We start from the raw sequence: 20,185 nt of genomic DNA on the forward strand, positions 1-20,185 counted from the left end.
ATTCATTTTTGAATGTCATCTATTTATTGACACCAGTTCATGCACATACAACAAGCACAAGGAGTCCTGATAATTGAAATACCATGTTGTTTATATTGAATGCCAGATGGATCACAAAAGTATCAGTGACTAGTTATACTACTCCCCTCAGCAGTAACAGTGACTTGGCAAGACATATACACTCAGCAAACTTGGAACTGCACACACACTTGATACAAAAATGTCCATGTAACACTCATTCAGGTTAAATATATAAAAAAACAAAACAAATCCACTCCATCATAGTAGTATAAAACTTTTGGCACAAACATAGGCTTAGAGAACAAATTGCATGTCCCTGCAATACGTAGGAAGAAAGATAATTGACCACTGAGATACTTCAGTGGTCATAAGGTACAATGAGGAATGTATCAATGTAAAGTTCGGAAAATTTCCCCAGACTTGAGTTTTGTATAGATAATAAGACTTATGTTATGAAAAACTCACAACAGGATTTACTACAGAAAGGATTCCTTAAGATTTACAAAGTCATAAATCAAAGAGCAAAAATTGAATTCCAGTACATGGAGCTCACCAAACATTTTTCCAAGCACATAGCATACCAGTATCATGGTAAAAATGAATTATAAAAATCATGCGATCAACTTGGAAGACAGACACATGTAAAACGAAGTATAAAAGCAGCTTGTAAGAAAATGCAAGTCATATAAACAGGAATACATAAAATAATTAAACAAAAACAACAACATAATTTCTTAGGCAACTTTGCTAAAAGATAAAGTAAATTTAATAAGATAAATATCTAAAAGTCAATAAGAGTTACAATGAAAGACTCATTCTAAAAATTGAACAATAATAAGTTTATATTACCGTATAATGGTAAAAAATGGTGACTAAGATTTCTTTCCTACACAAGGTTCTAATTTTCTTGCTGAAATCAACATGCACTAACAAGACAATTTTTTTTGGAACAATATTTAATTGCTTTTCATTGGATTGACCACCATCTAGGCCATTGTTGTACTTACTGCAATGCATGTAACACACATTTATGAGTGATGACCAGTTTGATTGTACTGCTCTGATCTGCTGTGGTAATGAGACATGGAGGCAGGTGGAGGTGGTGGGAAGCATCTGACATGCTCTATTGAAGTGGTGTCAATTTCACTTGACTTTAGGAATTTATTCAGGATGGCAAATATCTGGGAGTTGAGTACCTGGAATCTTCGAATTCTATCTACCATCTTCTTCAATGGCTGTAAACAAAATATTTCAAAGAATTAAGATTTTGCGGGTGATTTTGATGCACAAGTGTAATGAGAACACACTTACAATGCCCTTCACAACTTCATCCTTCCCATCGACTCTTTGCACCCTTAAAATGTGATAACAGAAATCCAAGGCCTCAAAACGCCTCTGTTGACCAAGCAACACTATCATGGTACAACCGGCCCAATTGAGACCCTCCCCAAAAAGTTCCCTGAAACAGACCAAGTTTCAAATAATTATCAAAGCATGAAGAAGGAACTCAATCAGGACAAAGCAGTGTCATGCCACTTACTCCACTGTGAATTCGTTGCCTCCCACTGGAATGCAGTAAACAAATTGCAAAGCAGACCACAGTCGGTGGAACTCAGAACATTCATCAATGTTCATTACTCCGTTTGAAGGAGGAGGACCCGCCCAAATAGGATCATCCAGGAAGCTCTTCAGTCGAGTAAGAACAACCTCAAAAATGGACAAGCCACAACATAGTCTTTCTCGAGTCAGAAGATCTCCCTCGCGAGAGATCATGGCTTGCTGTAAATATAAAGGAAAAAAGTAAGCAATGGGCTGTAGAATTACAGACTTGTAGTGATCTTGCCCCAGTACCAACACTTATACTGAAGATAAAACATTACCTTTGCAGTGCCCAACCGCTCAATATTTGGCACTATCTGGATTGCTGCATACTTCCCCTCTAATCTCTTTTGTTTGTTTTCTGGTTTTTCGCCCTCTGAAAAAGCAATTGAGAAACAGAATTTAGATATTAGAAAGAAAGAATAATTGCAAAATAGATAAATAAATTAGTTGCTTTACCTTTGCAGAAAGGACGAGGCAGAATGTTTTGGAAGGGAGCTGCATGAAGTAAATCACAGACTTCTTCTTGAGACAAAGCTTGCTCCAACAACAGACATAGTAAGATAGTATTTCCAAGCTCTCGGAAATTGTGAAACAATTCTGTCTTAGCATCTGGGTACTGCACAATGTCATTCAATTGGGCATGATAATAGCCCAAAACACCTGCAAAGAAACGGATGATTTGGTAGAGATGGACAGATCATTTGAAGAAAGGTTGTTTCACATGATAACATTAAGTCCACTTTACCTGGTGATCCATAGTCGTATCTTGGTAACTTGCAAAGCTTAGGCATCGCATCCATCAGGATCTTGGTAAACTGAAGCAGGTTTCCTTGAATAAGACTCCTAACAATCTTCAGCAGTTCTTCCATAACAACTGCAATGCCTTGATACCCCAATAGGCGGCACAGTGTCCGGAAATGGAAAGGTCCCACAAAACCTGCAAAAGAGGCGACAAAGCAACTTGATAGAGCAATATCCAGCAGTAGCTTGACAAGAAAGGAGTGCTGCATTGTACCTGTGTACTGCTCATGAATAGCTGTGAAGGCTATGTTGAGCTGTTTGCTGCCCCACAGATACTGATGTCCCATCTGAGGAGGTTTGTCCCGGTGAACAGGTTGTGTGAATGTTATCCCTCGACATTTCACAAATCTTTAACCATCACAGAAAAGAAATTTAATCAAGTTTTTAACACTGAATATGTTGACAAATGATGATTGATGATCTACAGAACACAAACCTATTTGTTGCAGCATTGTAGCAGTAATTTGGAAGGAAATCATAGTTCAGTTCCCAGAAAACATGTAAAGTTATTCTTCCATAGGGAGCAAGCACATTGTGATTTGCTTCTCTAAACATGGCATCATAATCATCCAGGGCCAAAAATTTGGACAGCAATTTGTGACAGAAACGGTTAACTTGAAGAAGGCTTTCCAGATCCTACAAAGAAAATTATTGTTAAAAATAAAATGCTTGGAAAAGGAATAACCTGCACAGCAAAAATTGGGATATGTAACCGTACTGACCACAACACCAGTAATATCACCAGCTTCAAATTTGCTGATAGCCAAATCCAAAGATTTGTGCATGTCGGCATTGATGCGCTGTGTTATGAGTCTATTCAAATCAATGGAGCGGCCCAACAGCAGTACATGGCGTTGTTTCAAAAGGGTTTCATAACGATTTGCTCGAGGATAGGGAAGATAAACACCAGTGGCTGCACATTCACTTCGAAACCGCTTATCCAGAATAATACTGAGACAATAAGTTTTTGGTTAATGAACATGGTAGAAATAATAATAAGATTCATAAATGAAACAAATGCAACAACATACCTGCTGGCAAGCTGCTTGTAATGAGTGAAGATCTGTTCACTGAGCTTGTACACAAATTGATCAAAACACAGGTTCACCTCAGCTTCAACTTCGTCGTACAAAAACTGTTTCCGAAAAACAGTGAGGGCATAATGAGCACTATCATTGTACAAGTCCAAAGGATAGAGCACATACCTGACAAGAAAATCAAAATAAGATTAATGATTGGGACTCCAGGAATCAAACTCCATAGGAAAAAAGATGCAGTACTAACTCCATCATTGAAGGTTCCTTGTTGCGCAAGATTTGGTCAGTTAAAATCCATGGCATTGACATCTCAATCGGAAACTGTGAAAAACATTATTAAAAATTAGCAAACAGAAATATTGATAGCCTGCCCAGGAAACAGAAGAAGATCACTTTTGTTGTCAGTCTTTGTCAAAAAGCTGTAGCCACGGCCATTTAAAAAAGTTTCACGAGTTTTACTATCTAGTCTATTCCACCTCAGAAAAATAACAAATTTACAGCACATAGACACAACACACTTTTACACAAATTCACACGTTGCATTAAAAAAGAAGAAAAATCAAGCAAAACAACACAACAAAACAATTATAGTAAGAAAGTTAGAAAAAAAAAAAAAAACTCTGAGCACTTTTAACACAATACCATTACCTACTATACAAGACAACAGCAAAAGGCATGCAGCTATGATTTTGTAACAGGATGTTATGTAGCAAAGCACTTCTCAAAATCAGCAAACTTGTAGTACATTTTCTCTTTTCAAAAAGTGAAAGCTCAGTGAAGATAGCATCAGCTAAAACTGATGATAAGATAACTGACTAAAGGGTGAGTCTACATTCTACTGCACACCCAGGCTACCTTTGTACCTGAATTCTTTTTTCCATTGTGATCAAGTCGGTGCACTCATCATTATGTTGGTGTTGCACAGTACATTTCTATAAGAAATCATGTTATGCATAAAAATGTGACCATCAGAATGGTATCGTATGGCTTCATGAGGAGGGTTGCCATTGAGTTCACACAAACATATTTGAGACAACGGCGTAGATTTAACAATCATGTGTTGATCAAACAAGTTCTTACCTGAATCCGTCTGCCCATGGTCATCTCCAAATAAAACTCCCTGTACCACAACTGTGATAAATCACAGCATTCCTGCAGTGATTCTGCAATGAATTAAAGTAAGAATCATTTTTTTGAATACATAGCAAATTTAATAAAAATGTCAGTGGTACGTACCACTGAATTTGAGAAGGTAACTCCAGAAAAATGAGTTTTTGTGAAATTGATCAATTTGAACCAAAAATTGACCATCAATATCCTTCCTCAATGTTCTCTTCCCGCCAGATTTATCAGCAATTAGAGATTCGAGCATTGTGCGGACCATGTACAACTGTGTGGATGACGGGCCCACATTTCTACGGGGGACTTTGATACCAAAGCCACTATCTGGGTCCTTCTTTCCCTTCAATGCTGGATCTCCAGGAGGTTCCACTCCTCTTTGCCAGTCTGCACAGGTCTCACGAACAGACAAAAGAATACTGCGAATCAGGTCTTTCTTATTTTTCACGGCTTTCCTCAAAGGTTCTCTCAAAAACAGCTGAATAAAATCTTGAAGCTCAGCATAGATATTCCTGCGAATCGAATCAATGAATACAGTCTCCATTCGAGCTATTAAAACTTGGAGCCCTTTTATCATGGCAATCACTTCAATCAGAGCATATTTTTCTTCATCCCCATAGTTGTAACGAGTGGCTCTTTCATATTCTTCTGCTTCCACTGGGCACTGATTGTTCTGATGGTGATCCGTAGGATGCAACAGTTTCCAAGAGTACAACTCTGTCACAACACTTGTCCACTCAGAGAGAAGCTGCAAACCTCTCAGGGCAAGATCAGCAGTGTCCTTGTTCTCAGCATCTGAGCGAGACTCTTTGTACGTTGTGGTAACTTCATTGCTGTATCTTGCCAGCTCTGCAATGTACTTTTGGTGGTCGTCTCGTATTTGAGGTAGATGAACCATCAAATCAGATTGTGGGCTTGCAGCAGCAGAAGAGGATAAAGGCCACTTGCCAGGTTCATAATTCTTGCTTCTTTTGATATAGTTGAATGGAGCAATTTGCATGTCACCGAATAAGGGCACAACTTCAAGGTTTTTGAAGATACGGTCAATCTTGGCTAGATTCAACTTTTTCCGTTGGTCAAGTTTGGAGAGAGCTTGTGGTTCACCATCCATGAGAAAAAGGCCAAATCCCATCACTTTCACTAGCATGTGCTTCTCATGAGGGGCCAAATACATTCGAGTTTCCATCATGTGAACACAGAGAGAAACTACATCAGACAATAAATCTTCAAATCCTGGAACTCGCTCCAAGTTCTCTTTGACTGTATCTCGAATTTTGTTTTGAGTAGCTAGAAACATCGACAAATTCTGACTTTCTTGCAATGTTTGAGAGTCGGCCATGACCTTTAAAAATTGAGCAGCTCTGAAAGGACACAAAACCTAATTAAATACAGAGTTAAACAATTTAAGAAGTTGTAAGATACTTTTTGGATCTAAATTACCGTCTGTAGGTGGAATAATCATTTTTAACACTGGATTTCATATTTTTAAGTTCATCAAGGACTGCAAACATGTTGATGAACTTCCCCAGGGTCAGCATATATGCCTCAGATATAAAGTCCTTCCTCTTTTCTTGGTGGCAAAGTCGTTTGACTTCTGAAGTGAATCTTTCAATTGCTTTACTCTGCAAAAGCAGACCAACACAATCAAGCAGACTTTCAAATACTCGTAACACAATGCCGAAAAAGAAACACATTACCTGAAAGTACATGAAGTTGAGTAACTTGTTGACTTCTGGTGCCAGGACTTCAACTGTCTTCTCATAAATCTCCACACGATTTGGCTGCTCATTGGATTTAGGCTGAGGGATTGCACGGGAGCAGCAACGCCATGTGTACAGCATCACTGCATGTTCAACCCCTTCCTCTAGGAGCTCATTCTAAACAAAAACAGACATTTAATAAGATAATTGCCACAAACAGTAGGGAACTTAAGACACCTTGAATCAACTTACTAAGCTGGCATGAACCGTAGCCTCCTCAATGTACTTGGCGATACCAGTGACGAAGCCATTGCGATCTTCAAAGTTGGTGTCGAAATTGACTCTGTACACAATGGAACAGGGCTGTGCTTCGATACATGGCTGCTCATCTGGCAACGTCAATTCGTCCAGAACATCGACGTTGGAGAGAGCGTCCGACAACGTCACCTTGTCAGTTGTCATCTTCTGTCAGAGGAAGTGTCACTGCAAGAAAAGGACACACATATTCCTGTGAATTTCTCACTGCGGCTTCAAAGAAACCCGTCCAAATCATAGGGAAACGGCGTCTACCCCACAAAGTTGTATTCTGGGCACGCTCGAAAACGTAATTGCCACAAATAGACAGACTTGTTTCAACTTTACACTGGACATAACCACACTCCGTGACGCCCTCCGTGCGCCGCATACACTGTTGGGACTGTAGCTTCGGGGAAGTTCCAAAGAAGTAGGCACAACGAAGGGACCCAATGCGTTACCTTGGAGAGGCAGAAACTTCCCTCGCTCTCGGACACCCGAAAACCGGCAAAGAAACCCCCGTCACATACCGATTAACCATAAACAAATACACACCCACACCCCACCCATCTCGGGATTGGAGCTCGGTGGTGGTGGGGGAAGCCACCCATCGCCATTCACCACCCATTCATTCCAAGGGGCAGTGAAGGGACAGGCTCGTCTTGTACACCATGATGGCAGTTATCAGAATTAATAAAATGTGTCCCTAGAGTAACTTGCAAATTCCACTCTGTACGATGACACGGCTAGCGGATTACTTCGTAGTCGTGGGCTACGACCATGAGAAGGAAAGTAAGTAACACGGTAAAAGTGACGGTTCGCTGGGCACCTCTTGGCTAGAGTCCCCTCTGCTGTTGCTGTCAGCGTTATTTTCGGAAAGTGTCATAAGGCCCGTGATTACATTGGGTTAGGGTCAATTTAAACGAGGTGAAGGCTTGTCAGTGAGGGTCCTGCGCTGGGGGGTACACCGTTGCAAGAACGGTGCTGGAGTCGAAGAGGGTGTGTTGAGTGTAGCCAAGAAATTGCTCTGCAAAGATAGGCCTTCCTAACCTTGCTTTTCTGTTATTTAATTCTTGACATCAAGAATGTTATTGAGAGTAAATACTGTAGGCAGGAGAAATTCATTTACATAATTTTGCATCTGTTTGGGAACATAAGCAAGTTGTTTCTAGGTTGTTGTTTTCAGACGTTCATTGAACTGGGCTTGTTACACCCATTTTTTTTTTGCGTTCCAGAAATATCTTTACAATCTCTTCCTAGATTTTGTTTTAATTTTCATAAAAATTCCTCTTTTATCTGTGGTAAAAACTATAACATGTGATTTTACTTTCAGGGAGTGGTGTCAGCAATGGCGTCATTATCCAACGCTTTCCAGAAAAGGATTGGGAGGATACGCCTTTCATTGATGGCATAGAATGGGTGAGTTTAGGTTTTCACTTCATCAAAAGTTCCAGGTGGATTCCAATTGATATTTTCAACAATAAATCTTAACTTTCAATCAATTTCAGTTTTGTCAACCTCAAGGATGGGCTCTTTCTTCAGAACGACAAGAACCTCGGTTCTTTGTCTCAGTTCTCACAGACATAGACGCCAAGCGGCACTATTGTGCATGCCTGTGTTTCAACGAAACTGTTTCAATAACCCCAAGCAAACCTGTAGACGAGGTGATGTGAAATTATTATTGTGGTTCATAGTCTAATGTAAATAATGTTTATTAATTTTTAATTTTTTGCAAATACAGGAAGAAGACCAGGTAGAAGCAGAAAACTCACACCCAAGTCTAAGTGGCAGTTTACCAAGACCACTGCCCACCATTATGCATCACAGTATAATGTATGCTCCAAAGTGCCTCGTCTTGGTTTCACGTCAGGATTATATAGAAACATTTCGTGTATGTTTTCTTCAAGGGGTCAAACATTTTGCTAATTATTTTTTAATGTGCTAAGCAAATAATATCTTCCTTTTTTTAAAATTTCAGAACTGCCTGGGAATCATGTACACTGTGTATGTGGAAGGCCTTCCAATTCCTTTGGAAACCTTAGTCGGCAACATTTTAGGATGTATTCAAGTACCCCCTCCAGGGGGGCCCCAAGTCCGGTTCAGCATTGGAGCAGGGGACAGGCAAGCCCTCCAGCCCCCACTGAGCCCTTCTCTACCAGTCACTAATACCTCTGTACATCTTCTTTTTCAACAATTAGGTATAATATTCACAGGATCTCTAATTTCTGTACATTATGTTCATTGCAGATTTAATTCAAGTTTTGTTTGGTTTTGTTTTACTTCCAGGAATTCGAAATGTCCTGGTCCTTTTCTGTGCTGTTATGACTGAGCACAAAATTTTATTTCATTCAAAGTCATATTCACGTTTGACCGATGGATGTCGAGCTTTAATAGCTTTGATGTACCCTTTCCGCTATTGTCATGTTTACATTCCGCTCCTCCCAGCTGCACTTGTTGAAGTACTGTCAACACCAACTCCTTTTGTGATGGGTGTTCACTCTTCATTGAAGTCTGAAGTGGCTGAATTGGTCAGTAAAGCCATAACGCAATGCTGCAAATTGCATTAAACCGTAATAAATCATTAATTTTTGGGGGTTTCTTCTTGGTTTCAGATGGATGTAATCATGGCTGACCTGGATGGCGGCTCTATATTTGTTCCTGATGGAATTTCACTTCCCCTCCTCCCTGAGCCCTTACTCAGTCAAACTTTTGAGTCTCTGAGTAAGGTCCTGCAGCCTGAACTGGCATGTGCGGATCATGCCTTTCCTCCTCTTGCAATGCGTATTACACCGCCTGCGGTCCAGGACAAGGAAATCCGTGCCGTGTTCATGCGAGCCCTTGCTCAGCTGTTACAAGGCTATAGAAGTTGTCTGACTATCATCAGGATCCATCCGAAACCTGTTATTGCCTTTGCACGGGTAAGGAAAAGCAGATGGCAAGCTGTTTCTTTGCTAATTTCTATTATTGATGAATGTTTTCACCCTCATTTCCTTGACTGCAGGCATCTTTCCTGGGTGAGAGGGGCTTCACTGACTGTGATTTCACCACTCGAGTCTTGGAGTGCATGTTCTTCACTGGCTTTGTGCAAGACAGAGGCGCTCCGTGGAGACCATGTGACGTGTGGGATGAACTGTACAGCAATATTGGCGATCACTTGAGATTAGAGAGTCAAGACCAGAGGCTGCTGTATGTCCATATTCAGGTGGGGATTAAACTTGACGTCAGAAGTTTCAATTTTGTATTGTGCTAAAGTCGCAGGTTGTATTTTAGGTTCATTTGTTACTTAATCAATTTATTTCATTCGCAGGAGCTGGGACAGCAACTGTACACAAACGAAAGTCCAAACCCTCAACCGTATGTCCAAAAAATTTTGAAGCCTCCAGATGGAGCTTTTGCTCGAATCCATCAGCCAGCCTTCCCTCATATAGACTGCAGTCAAGTTCAAGCTATCATTGATGACAACATGAGCAAAAACAATCTCAAATCAAGGTAAGATTTTGTTGAAAAGTAACTGCTGTTTGAAGGGGTCTAAACTGCTACTCTTATTTTAATTTCTTAAATGTTTCATTTGTGCTTTCTTGGACAGTGATTTCTGGTAAGCATTTCTTGCAGTTTGAATCTAGGATGTTCACTTTGATGTGTTATCAAGACCACTTAGCTTCATAAAAATGACCAATTCCCACCTTGCAATGTACTAATTAGCTTACTTTATTTATTTTCAGGCTTGCATCAATTAAAACTGTTCAACCTCGAATTGTACCAGTGGGTCCACATATCTCAAATGTAAATGATAATAGACATATAGTTAGCAATTCAGCAAGAAGACTGGAAGTGAGTTCAGTATAGTGTTTTTGAAAAAGTAAAAGCACATAATGTTTTTGTTTCTAATTGTTTGCCTTGTTCTCTTCTCTCTATTCAGGTTTTACGTAACTGTATCAATTGTATTTTTGAAAACAAAATATCAGATGCTCGCAAGTCATTTCCTGCAGTTACAAGGGCATTGAAGTCAAAAGCAGCAAGACTTGCGCTCTGCTCTGAATTAGCACAGCATGTAGTTGGCAATAAAGCAATGCTTGAACACCAACAATTTGATCTTGTAGTCAAGTTAATGAACTATGCTCTTCAGGTATCACCAGTCTCTTAAACTGTTAAGTGATCAATTTTTATTGTAAATTTGTAAAACTTCTGTTAATTTTCCAGGATGACTCTGCTATGGATGAGCATGGGGTTGCGGCTGCCTTGCTTCCCTTAGCTACAGCATTTTGTCGCAAACTTTGTACTGGTGTTATTCAGTTTGCATATACTTGCATTCAGGTAAGGCATTCCTGTACAAGAGTTATCTACCACCACGAACTTCTGGAGCTTCAGTTGTATCATGTCTCTGTTTTACCTATAGGAACATGCAGTTTGGCAGAACCAACAATTTTGGGAAGCTGCTTTTAATCAGGATGTTCAGAAAGACATTAAGGCATTGTACCTCCCTCGAATGGACTCAAGTGTACATTCACATGGACCCCACACACCACATACACCTCATCAGACCCATTCCCGTTTAGCCAACTCTGACATGACCATCAGTCCAGTAAGCCCAAGAGAGGTAAAATCTGTGAGATTGTTTTTTGTTTGTGTTGCTTGTGGGTAGTGATATTAGTTTTTATTATTAAATCGTCTCTTTTGTTTTTTTGACAGAGCAAAGAATTTGTATGGAAAGATCACCGTTCTAGTTACAATAGAATTCAGGAACCCTCTGCGTTGGAAATTGCAGCTGAGCAAATGAGGGTGTGGACAACTTATGATGCAGATAAACAGAAGGACCTGGTGTCTAGTGAAGAAGCTACCCTATACAGTCAAGCAATTCACTACGCCAATCGCATGGTGTATTTACTAGTCCCCTTGGATGTAGCTGCTCAGAAGCATCGCCAAGATCACACCATGGAAGATGAAAGGGCTTCGAATAGCATAACAAACAGTGTAGCTGAGAGTGACAGTGCTGATGCAGAGTCTGGTTTTGAAGAGCAGGACCCAGGAGAAACTGGGGCCACTGTTATTCGGCTAGTCTCTCGCTTTGTTGACAAAGTGTGCACTGAAGGTGGAGTTTCTCCAGAACATGTCCGCTGTCTTCATCAAATGATTCCTGGAGTTGTGCACATGCATATTGAGACATTAGAAGCAGTTCATCGGGAAAGCAAGAGACTTCCACCAATACAAAAGGTAGGAAGCGTGGTCGTCATTGAAACCATGGGTATGGAAGTTGTGTGTTTCCGAGTGTAACCAATGTGCTTTGCTTCTCACAGCCAAAGATACTGACCCCAAGTATGCTACCTGGTGAGGAGAAAATAATGGATGGGCTGAGAGTTTACATGCTGGCTGATGGCCGGGAAGAAGGGACCGGGGGCTTGGTCGGTGGGCCACCCTTGCTGCCAGCCGAGGGGGCCATCTTCATTACAAATTATCGCATTATTTTCAAAGGAATACCGTGTGATTCTCTTGGTAAGTTTCTTGTTTTGTTTTTTTTCTTTTTGTTGAAGTCAGCTCTCTTTGTATACATCTATCCTAACTAACTGTTCCTTTTTCCCACTTCTAGCTTGTGAACAAGTTGTAGTACGAGCTTTCCCTGTGACATCACTCACTAAAGAGAAGAGAGTAACTGTGCAGCAAGCAGGTCATCTCGATCAGTGCTTGCAGGAAGGGCTCCAATTGCGATCTTGCACCTTCCAGCTAATGAAAGTAGCGTTTGATGAAGAAGTCACACCAGAAAGCATAGAGCACTTCCGCAAAATGATTCACCGAATAAGGCATCCCCCTCATATCTTCCATCACTTTGCCTTCACCGGACAAGTTGCAGTGCCTCAAACACCCCTTCATAAGGGCAAGGAAGGAAAGAATGCGACTTTGAGGTACATGCTTCCTCTCTGTTCCTTGCCTGAATAAATGTTCCATTACAAGTTAAGTGGGTGGATTAACGATTTACTGATTTCTCTGTGCAGGGGCTTTGCGAAGAAAACATTGTTGAAAACTGCCAGACGCGCCGGTTTCAAGCCAAAAACTTCTTCTAAACGCCAAAAATATGTCCTTCCAAATGTTACCAATAGTAATAATGTCAACAAGTACATGACCTCTCCAGGCCGTATGTCTCTTCCAGTTACTGATAATGTTGACTATGGTGCAGAGGATGACATTTCATGTAAGCTTCATATCAGTGCATATCATGTTGACACTTCAATATGAATGTTCTTTTGATTTATGTACTACTGTTTTCGTTGCAGTGGACGAATTTGAGATACCAGGCCCTGGGCTTGTTCCGCCCTCTGCCCCTACCGATGCCAAGACTTTAGAGAGGTTGACTGAACGTAGCTATGTGAGGGATTGGCAACGACTTGGTCTTATCAGTAGCACATCAGCTAGCACTGCTCGCCAAAGAGAGACGTTCCGCTTGACCACTGTCAATAGCGCGTACATGATGTGTCGAAGGTGTGTTTCTTTATTTAGATGCCATAGGTCAATTGCTGTTCTTCATTTATTATTGACGTTTCTGTTTGATTCCAGCTACCCTGCCCTGCTGGTTGTTCCATGGGCTATAACTGATGAGAGCATTCGGCGCTTCTGTCGCTCCTATCGCCACGGTCGCATACCTGTCATAACTTGGCAGCATCCAAGAACCAAAGCATTGCTGCTTCGTGGTGCAGGTTATCACGGCAAAGGTGTCATGGGCATGCTGAAGGGTCATCCCACTGCTACAGGTACTGCACCAGATTGCTCTCTTCAACAGTACCAAGATAAAGGTGCCTTACTTGTTAATTTAAAGCATCTTCTGTCTTTACAGTGTCAACATCCGAAAGCACCTCTTCCATTGAGCAGGAAAAGTATTTATCAGTGCTGGTATCATTCACACCCATCGCTGTAATGCGGCAAGGTGCTGCGTGGGACAACTCTGACTCCAACTTGAGCATTGACTCGCTCTTGTTAGCTGCAGAAGATCATGGTGGGATTGCCAATGGCCTCACCAACACTTTGACTCCAGAAATAGCTCGGCGGTCCAATCCTTTCAACAAGGCCATGGGCACTTTAGGGTGAGTAGATTTGAATTGGCTTGCCCCACGTGCCCTGTTACTGTCCTTTCTGTGTCCTCCCCCTCCCCCTCCTTGCTTGTCTATCTTCCGCAACCACTAAACTTGGCTCCATTTATCTAATGCTAACTCTGATGCACACTAACATGATTAACATGCTCAAATTTTGCATTAATGGGATGCTTTTGAATGCAGTAAATTTATTCATAACATATTGATATTGCAAATTTTACAAAGGGAAGCCAAGTTTGTGGTTAACTTTCACTCACCCTTACAGTATGTTCCCTCGTGGCAGTGGTGGAAAGGGTGGTCCCAAGACTTTTGGAAGATGGGGCTCTCTCAAGGATCGGCGCAACAGTTCACAGGGTTCTTTGACAAACTTGCCCGTGCCGCATCGTGGCAATGTGAGGCATTCGGCAGACTCTGATTCAGGCACAGAGTGTGTCCAGACTTTCCAGAGGGCTGCACTCTACATTCTGGGCGAGAAGGCTCAAATGAAGGGAGGCAAAGTGAGTGCATCACATTTTCCAATTCCTCATTGCACCTTTGTGAAAGTAAAATATGCTCACTACTGTCATTATTTTGCTCTCTTTACTCTTTCAGGCGGAGTCTTCCCCCAAAACTGATTTTATTCCCGTGGAGTATGCTGATGTGAGGCACACCAAAGCAGCATTCAAGAAATTGATGCGTGCGTGTATACCGAGTTCTCCTGATCCAGAACCAGAACATACTTTCCACAAACTGATTGAGAGTTCAGAATGGCTGCAGCAAATCCAAAATATCATGCAATTATCTGGGGCGATTGTAGATTTGTTGGATGTGCAAGGATCTTCCGTCATGCTGTGTCTTGAAGATGGTTGGGATGTTACTGCCCAGGTATTTTATTTCATCCATGATTTGTTTTTCTTGTACACTTTTATGTTGTCCTTTTTTAATTATCGTCTCCCTTTTGTATTCCAGGTTTCATCTGTTGCTCAGCTTTGCTTGGATCCTTACTACCGAACCATTGAAGGATTCAGAGTTTTGATTGAGAAGGAGTGGTTGGCATTTGGTCACCGTTTTTCTCACCGAAGTAACTTGTCAGGACCCTCCCAGGCCAGCAGTTCAGGATTTGCCCCAACATTCCTCCAGTTTTTGGATGTTGTTCATCAAATTCAGCAACAATTTCCTCTTGCCTTTGAGTTCAACGACTTTTATCTCCGCTTTCTTGCCTACCATTCCGTGTCTTGCCGCTTCCGCACCTTCCTTCTTGATTGTGAACTTGAGCGGGTAGAAGTTGGGATTGCTGCGGTCGAAGATAAGAGGGGGTCCCTTACCTCCCACCATAAAGGGGTTGACACTGCTGGCTCTGATGATGATATGGTGTATCCTGGTGAGGATGTATTCTTCTGTTCTTTTGTGTGTAGTTTGGCTTCTTTTAATTTATTAATTCTGTTATAATCTTTTTTCCTCAGGTGGAAGGTTGGCGGGTACAAGCCAAGGGCCGAACCTCGGCCAATCTTTGTTCGATTACATTGAGAAACAGCATGCCCGATCACCACTTTTCTTCAACTTCTTGTATGCATCTGATTCTGAAAATCCAGTCTTGAGGCCTCAATCTCTTCTCCCAAGCTTGGATATTTGGAGTTACTACACTAGTGAGCAACTGTCTCATGGCCCTGCATATGACTTAGAAGTCATCCAGCAAGATTCTCAGCAAGAGGAAGAGAATGAGGCGGCTGATGGTATCTCTCCTCATTCCGGTCGACGAGTGGTTTCACTTGGGTGAGTCAGTATGATCTTTACAATGGTTTCTTGTATTTTGAACAAAGTATAGTAAAGAAAGTTCTAACGTTTTTTTTTTTTTTTTTTTTTTTTTTCATCTTCTTTTGCAGTTATGATATGATTGACAATCTTGTACCGAATGCCTTTTCATTTTTGCTGGAAGAAGTTCACCGCCTGGAAGCTGAGTTGGGTCATCTGCCTCAAAAGTGGAAAGTGCTGTGGGACAAACTGGAGCTTCCCACCACCGACTCTTTGACGGTATTTTCTGTCAAGCTTCGTCATATCAATTGCTAGCCTCCAAAATGTAAATGTTATTAATTTTATTTTGTTTACTGTGTGCAGAGGCATGCTTCGTTCAGCACTCAGCTTGTGCGCTCGCATGGCAGACTTCTGCATAAGAGGTCAACACTTGAAATCTTGATGAGGGGAAAGATTGCTGGTGCTCAGGATGCTCCCCATGTCTACTCCCACCCCCATCGGTTTGATCGTTACTCCTATACCACTCCAAGCTACTGCGACTATTGTTCCAATGTGTTGTGGGGACCTGTGAAGGCAAGTCTTTTGTTTTGTTTTAATGTTTTAAATAATTGTTGAATTGTTTGACATGTTAAACAGTTTCTATTTTCTCAATAAACAGACTGGTTTGCGCTGTATGGATTGTGGGTATAGTTGCCATGACAAATGTCAAGAGCATGTACCTAAAAGTTGCACCAAGTACAAAGCAGTCTCTGACCCAAGTAATCCTAATCAAACATTGACACGAAATGGTGGTGATAATGGATCTGTGAATTCAAGTAAGTTGGTTCCCCTGAACTTTCAGTTGTAATCCTAACCTACTGCATTTAAATGATTGCTGTATTTTGATGTTGTGGTCATTAATTTGTTTGGTTGTGTGATTTCAGGTATAGCCACAATGCAAACGTCTTCCCAGCAGTACTATGATCAGTTTTCTTCTAACGTGGCAGAGAATCGCACTCATGAGGGCTATTTGTACAAACGAGGTGCCTTGTTGAAAGCATGGAAGCAAAGATGGTTTGTTCTAGATTCCATCAAACATCAACTGAGATACTATGATGCCATGGAAGATTCTCAGAGTAAAGGATACATTGGTATGTTAATTTTTTTGTATATCTTTGTTAATTATCAAGTTATGCTTACTGATGCTTTTACCTTTAAAAAATTTCTTGATTTTAGATTTAGCAGAAGTGATGTCTGTAAGCCCAGCTCCACCAGCTCCTGGCCCCCCGAAAAAGACTGATGACAAGTCCTTCTTTGATGTTAGTAATTTCCTATTTTCATGATCCATGTATCTTTTTGAATCAAGCTTTGTGTTCTATCTCTTTGCATTTTTGTTGCAGCTGAAAACAAGCCGAAGAACTTACAATTTCTGTGCTACTGATAATGCTGCAGCACAGGAATGGATTGAAAAGCTTCAAGCCTGCTTGCAATAATTAACTACTAAGTACCTTTAAGGAAATTGCCAGCAATGCTATTGCCATGATGTCTGTATGTCCTTTAATCATATAAAATAGGACAAGTCTTTTGTTGTTCCTTTATGTTTGTAATTGAAACTTGTATAGGTTACTCATATATTTCAATTTATTTCCCATGTATCTTTTTTTATGTACAAAAGCTTTTGTTGCACTCTACGTATCTTGTCAATGCTGTAAATAAGACTATTTGTTACCTTTTAAGATGTAATCTCTGTATAAAACACTTTATTGTAAATTGAATTTAAAGCTTTATGTTGCACATGGAAAGAAAAGTTAGATAGGTACAGCTTTCCGTTTGTTAAATGTTAATTCATAATGTATTTACAAACTTCCCTGTTACTGTTAATGTTACTTTTGTTTTGGACCATAGTAGTTCGGATTTGGCTCTGCCACCGTTCTCAGTTAATTAGCAATTTAATCTTGTTGAAGTTTTAATACTGTTATTGCACAGTGGGGATCGTTTCCAGGTCATGGTATTGTCAGATAGTTGTCATGATTTTATCTTAGGTTTATAATTACGCTTCACCTTCAATTCATTTGAAACTTCATATTTGCCCATCCCTTAGGTTTCAAAAGTATGAGAGAAATCTTTGATGGGGCCTACATATCAATGCCTTTGTATGTGTTTTTATCTTGTTGACCATGTAATGAAAAGTATATCTGTGGGAGACATTTATTTGTTGCAAGACAATACTTCATTATTGAACTTCAAAGATTAAGAAAGTGCTATTTTTATACACAATTGGTAGAAGAGATGTCAAGCCTTTTGAGGTCCCTATGATTGTACTGTAAGTCCACAAATTTTACCTCACAGTGCTCGAGGGCTCTCAGGACTCCATTGTTCGTGATAAGATTTTATGTTTTATGTGTGCTTGAGATCAAATGTAAACATACTGAGCTTCATGTGAAGACGCAATCTTAAAGAGATTGTTTTGTTAGAGATTGCTGCTGCAGTCAGTTGTCTTTCAATTTTACTTTTTATTTGTTTATATGGAGTCATTTAAATAAACACATTCCTCAAATTTATTGCATCATAGGTTCAACGGTTTTAATTCAAATTCAGCAAGACAAATTAAAGATTGTGTCAACCTAAAGTTGCACTGGCCAGTTTTCCTAATCAAATGACAATCATTTTCAAATACTTCTGTAAAATCTTTCTTATTTTTGCATAAAATTGTTACAGGTCTCTAATCGTTTTGCTTTTTTGTGTTCTTATTGATGTTGCTGATTGTTAATGTCTGCGGTGTCACTCTAAAAATGTGTTTCTGTTCTCTTTTAAATGGGCATCAAAGTACCTATACTACCATTTCTGCCATCCCACAATAACTGACTTTAGTACTCTGAAATGTCAGTTGTCTCAGTTTTGTTACAAAAATCAAGCAAAAATAAATGTTAAAGTTCTGTGAAAGCCTGACTGATAATTTACTTATTTCTTTTCTTAAGACATATTTATTGCTGTAGAATAGATTGCTTTAGAACTTAAGTTACATATACTTGACGGTTAAAGCATGCACTGAATGATATCTTCATCTGATAATTTTGTAGGCTTTCTGTGATTTTCTGTGCGCAGCCTGTTTTATGTGTATTCTTGGTATAAGTCACTTTCATCTTTCTTTTTTTTTTTTTTACTTCAATGATGACTTATGGAAGTTTTGTGTGTGATAATATTCAGTGCCAAATGTGAAATGGTTAGCATCTCTCTGAAAAAGGCCCTTATAGGCTTTTAATTCTGCAGAAATGATGTCATGGGGCACTTGCTATAATGGGATGTAGGTACCTAAGCAAAAGATATGGCTCAAATTAAATACTGTTATGTTTTTCTGCACTAGTGTTATTTTTATGTCTATGAGATGGCAGACAAGTTTTTAAAAAATATTCCTTTCTAGTGGCAGTTGGGCTCTCTAACACATTTGTTCAACGGCTCAAACTTTTTGACAGGAATTTCCTCATTATAACGTTCTTCCAAGTTCAGAAAGAAAGTATGGTCGTAAAAGCTGGACTAATAATTGATCAATTTCCAGATTGTTTGCTTGTATGAAGCTCTCTGTAAGTGAAAGTGTGCTGTTTCTTGCTAAGCAAAACTCTTCCTTTGATGTGTTTTTACACTTGCCCTCTGGTTACTTACATTTTAAAGGAATGCTATGGATAGTGTTTATTACCCCAACGAAGCAAAGCAATTTCTGAATTTCTTACAGTCTTAGGTGATGCTGATACGTTTTGATTTGTTTAAGTGTATGACTGCTTTAGGAAATTATTTTCCCACTTTTCTACTTTTCAATAGGACAAGTGGGATGATTTTAAATACTTGGTTGATTCAGTTTAGTCAAAGGAAAGGGTAAGACTGAAACAATCCACTTTATTCTCCTGAAATAATTTGCAAATTCATGAACTTTCTCCACTTTTGATGGAAGGAAAACCATATGCTGATATATTGGCTTACGGGTAATACAACGTATATGCATGTTGTAGTCTGTTTATGTGTTTATGCCATTATTAAATGTGTTTTTGATTGTATAAATATCCTGCAATTTGTAATTATATGCTTTTCTACCCCATAATGCTAAGCAGCATGTTTTCCACTAATTTCCATTTTTATAATCATTTATGAAAGAAGAAAATCTTTTTTAAAATCAATGCAATAATTTTACAATGGATGAAGGGGATCTCTTGAGAGAACAATGTGAGGGTTCTATAGAGATGCTCCACTTTTGGACAATAATCTATAGGTTGTTGTTTCTTAAATTTTTTTGTCGCATTCCATTGGCCTACCATTTTGATAATTTTTGTTATAATTGCATATATTTGGCGCCGAAACCCATTAAAAATCACAGCTGGAACATATCAGCAAGGAAACATGTCATCTGTGGCCCACAAGTCACAGTCCTGTACTGTTGAGATAGTCATATATCATCACGCATACAGTGTTGTTAACAATTAATGAGATGCATGCAAGCTAAATAGAAGGAGAAATAACTTTATTGTGATTGTCTATGTAAACATTGTGTACCAAATAAACTCATGGTGTTATTGCAGCAAGCAATCTGGTCTTTTCGTGCAGCCAATTTACCTCTCTCTCTCTCTCTCCGACGCGGGTGCCGTTGGTGGGCTGCCTACCCAGCAGGCGCTCGCTCGACAAGCGTAGACAAGCGGAACATGGAACATGAAAATTTTACTGACACAATGAAAAACATTAGTGGAATTTGAATTTCAAAGGGTCCTTTGAATAGGCTAGGACGAGCCTGTTTCGCCAAGGCGCTTCTCGCAGTCCGGCCAAAGTTAGTTCGCTC

General features: G+C 39.9%; 2 protein-coding genes across 7 annotated transcripts; one reads left to right on the plus strand and one right to left on the minus strand.

Annotated features, from left to right (window-relative positions):
• Window position 1: 1 nt before the first annotated feature.
• On the minus strand, window positions 2-7,196 carry LOC117644571 (cytoplasmic FMR1-interacting protein-like). Of its 3 annotated transcripts, none has more exons than XM_034384134.1 (18): window positions 7,036-7,196; window positions 6,533-6,763; window positions 6,278-6,457; window positions 6,021-6,202; window positions 4,698-5,941; window positions 4,542-4,624; window positions 4,325-4,393; window positions 3,709-3,782; window positions 3,456-3,629; window positions 3,147-3,375; window positions 2,861-3,060; window positions 2,639-2,772; window positions 2,369-2,560; window positions 2,080-2,283; window positions 1,902-1,996; window positions 1,562-1,800; window positions 1,333-1,480; window positions 2-1,256 (listed from the first exon to the last, which is right to left on the minus strand). In XM_034384134.1, exons 2-18 carry the CDS (start codon window positions 6,740-6,742, stop codon window positions 1,050-1,052), a joined length of 3,864 nt encoding a protein of 1,287 aa, XP_034240025.1. In that variant the 5' UTR covers window positions 6,743-6,763; window positions 7,036-7,196; the 3' UTR covers window positions 2-1,049. The 3 variants fall into 3 exon arrangements, with proteins under 3 accessions (XP_034240025.1, XP_034240026.1, XP_034240028.1); XM_034384135.1 differs by lacking the exon at window positions 7,036-7,196 and adding an exon at window positions 6,851-6,987; XM_034384137.1 differs by lacking the exon at window positions 4,325-4,393.
• LOC117644570 (myotubularin-related protein 13) lies at window positions 7,188-19,938 on the plus strand. Of its 4 annotated transcripts, none has more exons than XM_034384132.1 (31): window positions 7,188-7,366; window positions 7,908-7,993; window positions 8,083-8,238; window positions 8,316-8,465; window positions 8,553-8,772; window positions 8,861-9,102; window positions 9,187-9,492; window positions 9,576-9,776; window positions 9,882-10,063; window positions 10,161-10,169; window positions 10,297-10,405; window positions 10,494-10,700; window positions 10,775-10,888; window positions 10,971-11,171; window positions 11,264-11,785; window positions 11,869-12,064; window positions 12,159-12,471; window positions 12,562-12,758; window positions 12,841-13,045; window positions 13,121-13,314; window positions 13,398-13,644; window positions 13,937-14,150; window positions 14,245-14,517; window positions 14,602-15,013; window positions 15,096-15,405; window positions 15,516-15,663; window positions 15,748-15,957; window positions 16,043-16,199; window positions 16,308-16,514; window positions 16,600-16,682; window positions 16,764-19,938. In XM_034384132.1, exons 1-31 carry the CDS (start codon window positions 7,312-7,314, stop codon window positions 16,854-16,856), a joined length of 6,219 nt encoding a protein of 2,072 aa, XP_034240023.1. In that variant the 5' UTR covers window positions 7,188-7,311; the 3' UTR covers window positions 16,857-19,938. The 4 variants fall into 4 exon arrangements, with proteins under 4 accessions (XP_034240023.1, XP_034240024.1, XP_034240022.1 ...); XM_034384133.1 differs by having other exon boundaries at window positions 14,000-14,150; XM_034384130.1 differs by having other exon boundaries at window positions 7,312-7,366; window positions 13,919-14,150.
• Window positions 19,939-20,185: the final 247 nt, after the last annotated feature.

Source organism: Thrips palmi, unplaced genomic scaffold (assembly GCF_012932325.1).
Source record: "Thrips palmi isolate BJ-2018 unplaced genomic scaffold, TpBJ-2018v1 HiC_scaffold_18, whole genome shotgun sequence".
Classification (NCBI taxonomy): domain Eukaryota; kingdom Metazoa; phylum Arthropoda; class Insecta; order Thysanoptera; family Thripidae; genus Thrips; species Thrips palmi.

Bases quoted from the DNA above. Each gene is read 5' to 3' on its own strand.
- LOC117644570 (XM_034384130.1), top strand. From the start codon at position 7,312: ATGACACGGCTAGCGGATTACTTCGTAGTCGTGGGCTACGACCATGAG. The intron at 8,466-8,552 runs GTATGTTTTCTT...TTAAAATTTCAG, and splicing joins ATTATATAGAAACATTTCGT to AACTGCCTGGGAATCATGTA. The intron at 10,889-10,970 runs GTAAGGCATTCC...TTTTACCTATAG, and splicing joins TTGCATATACTTGCATTCAG to GAACATGCAGTTTGGCAGAA.
- LOC117644571 (XM_034384134.1), bottom strand. From the start codon at position 6,742: ATGACAACTGACAAGGTGACGTTGTCGGACGCTCTCTCCAACGTCGAT. The intron at 6,203-6,277 runs GTAATGTGTTTC...CTGCTTTTGCAG, and splicing joins TCAACTTCATGTACTTTCAG to AGTAAAGCAATTGAAAGATT. The intron at 2,773-2,860 runs GTTTGTGTTCTG...TGATGGTTAAAG, and splicing joins TACAATGCTGCAACAAATAG to ATTTGTGAAATGTCGAGGGA.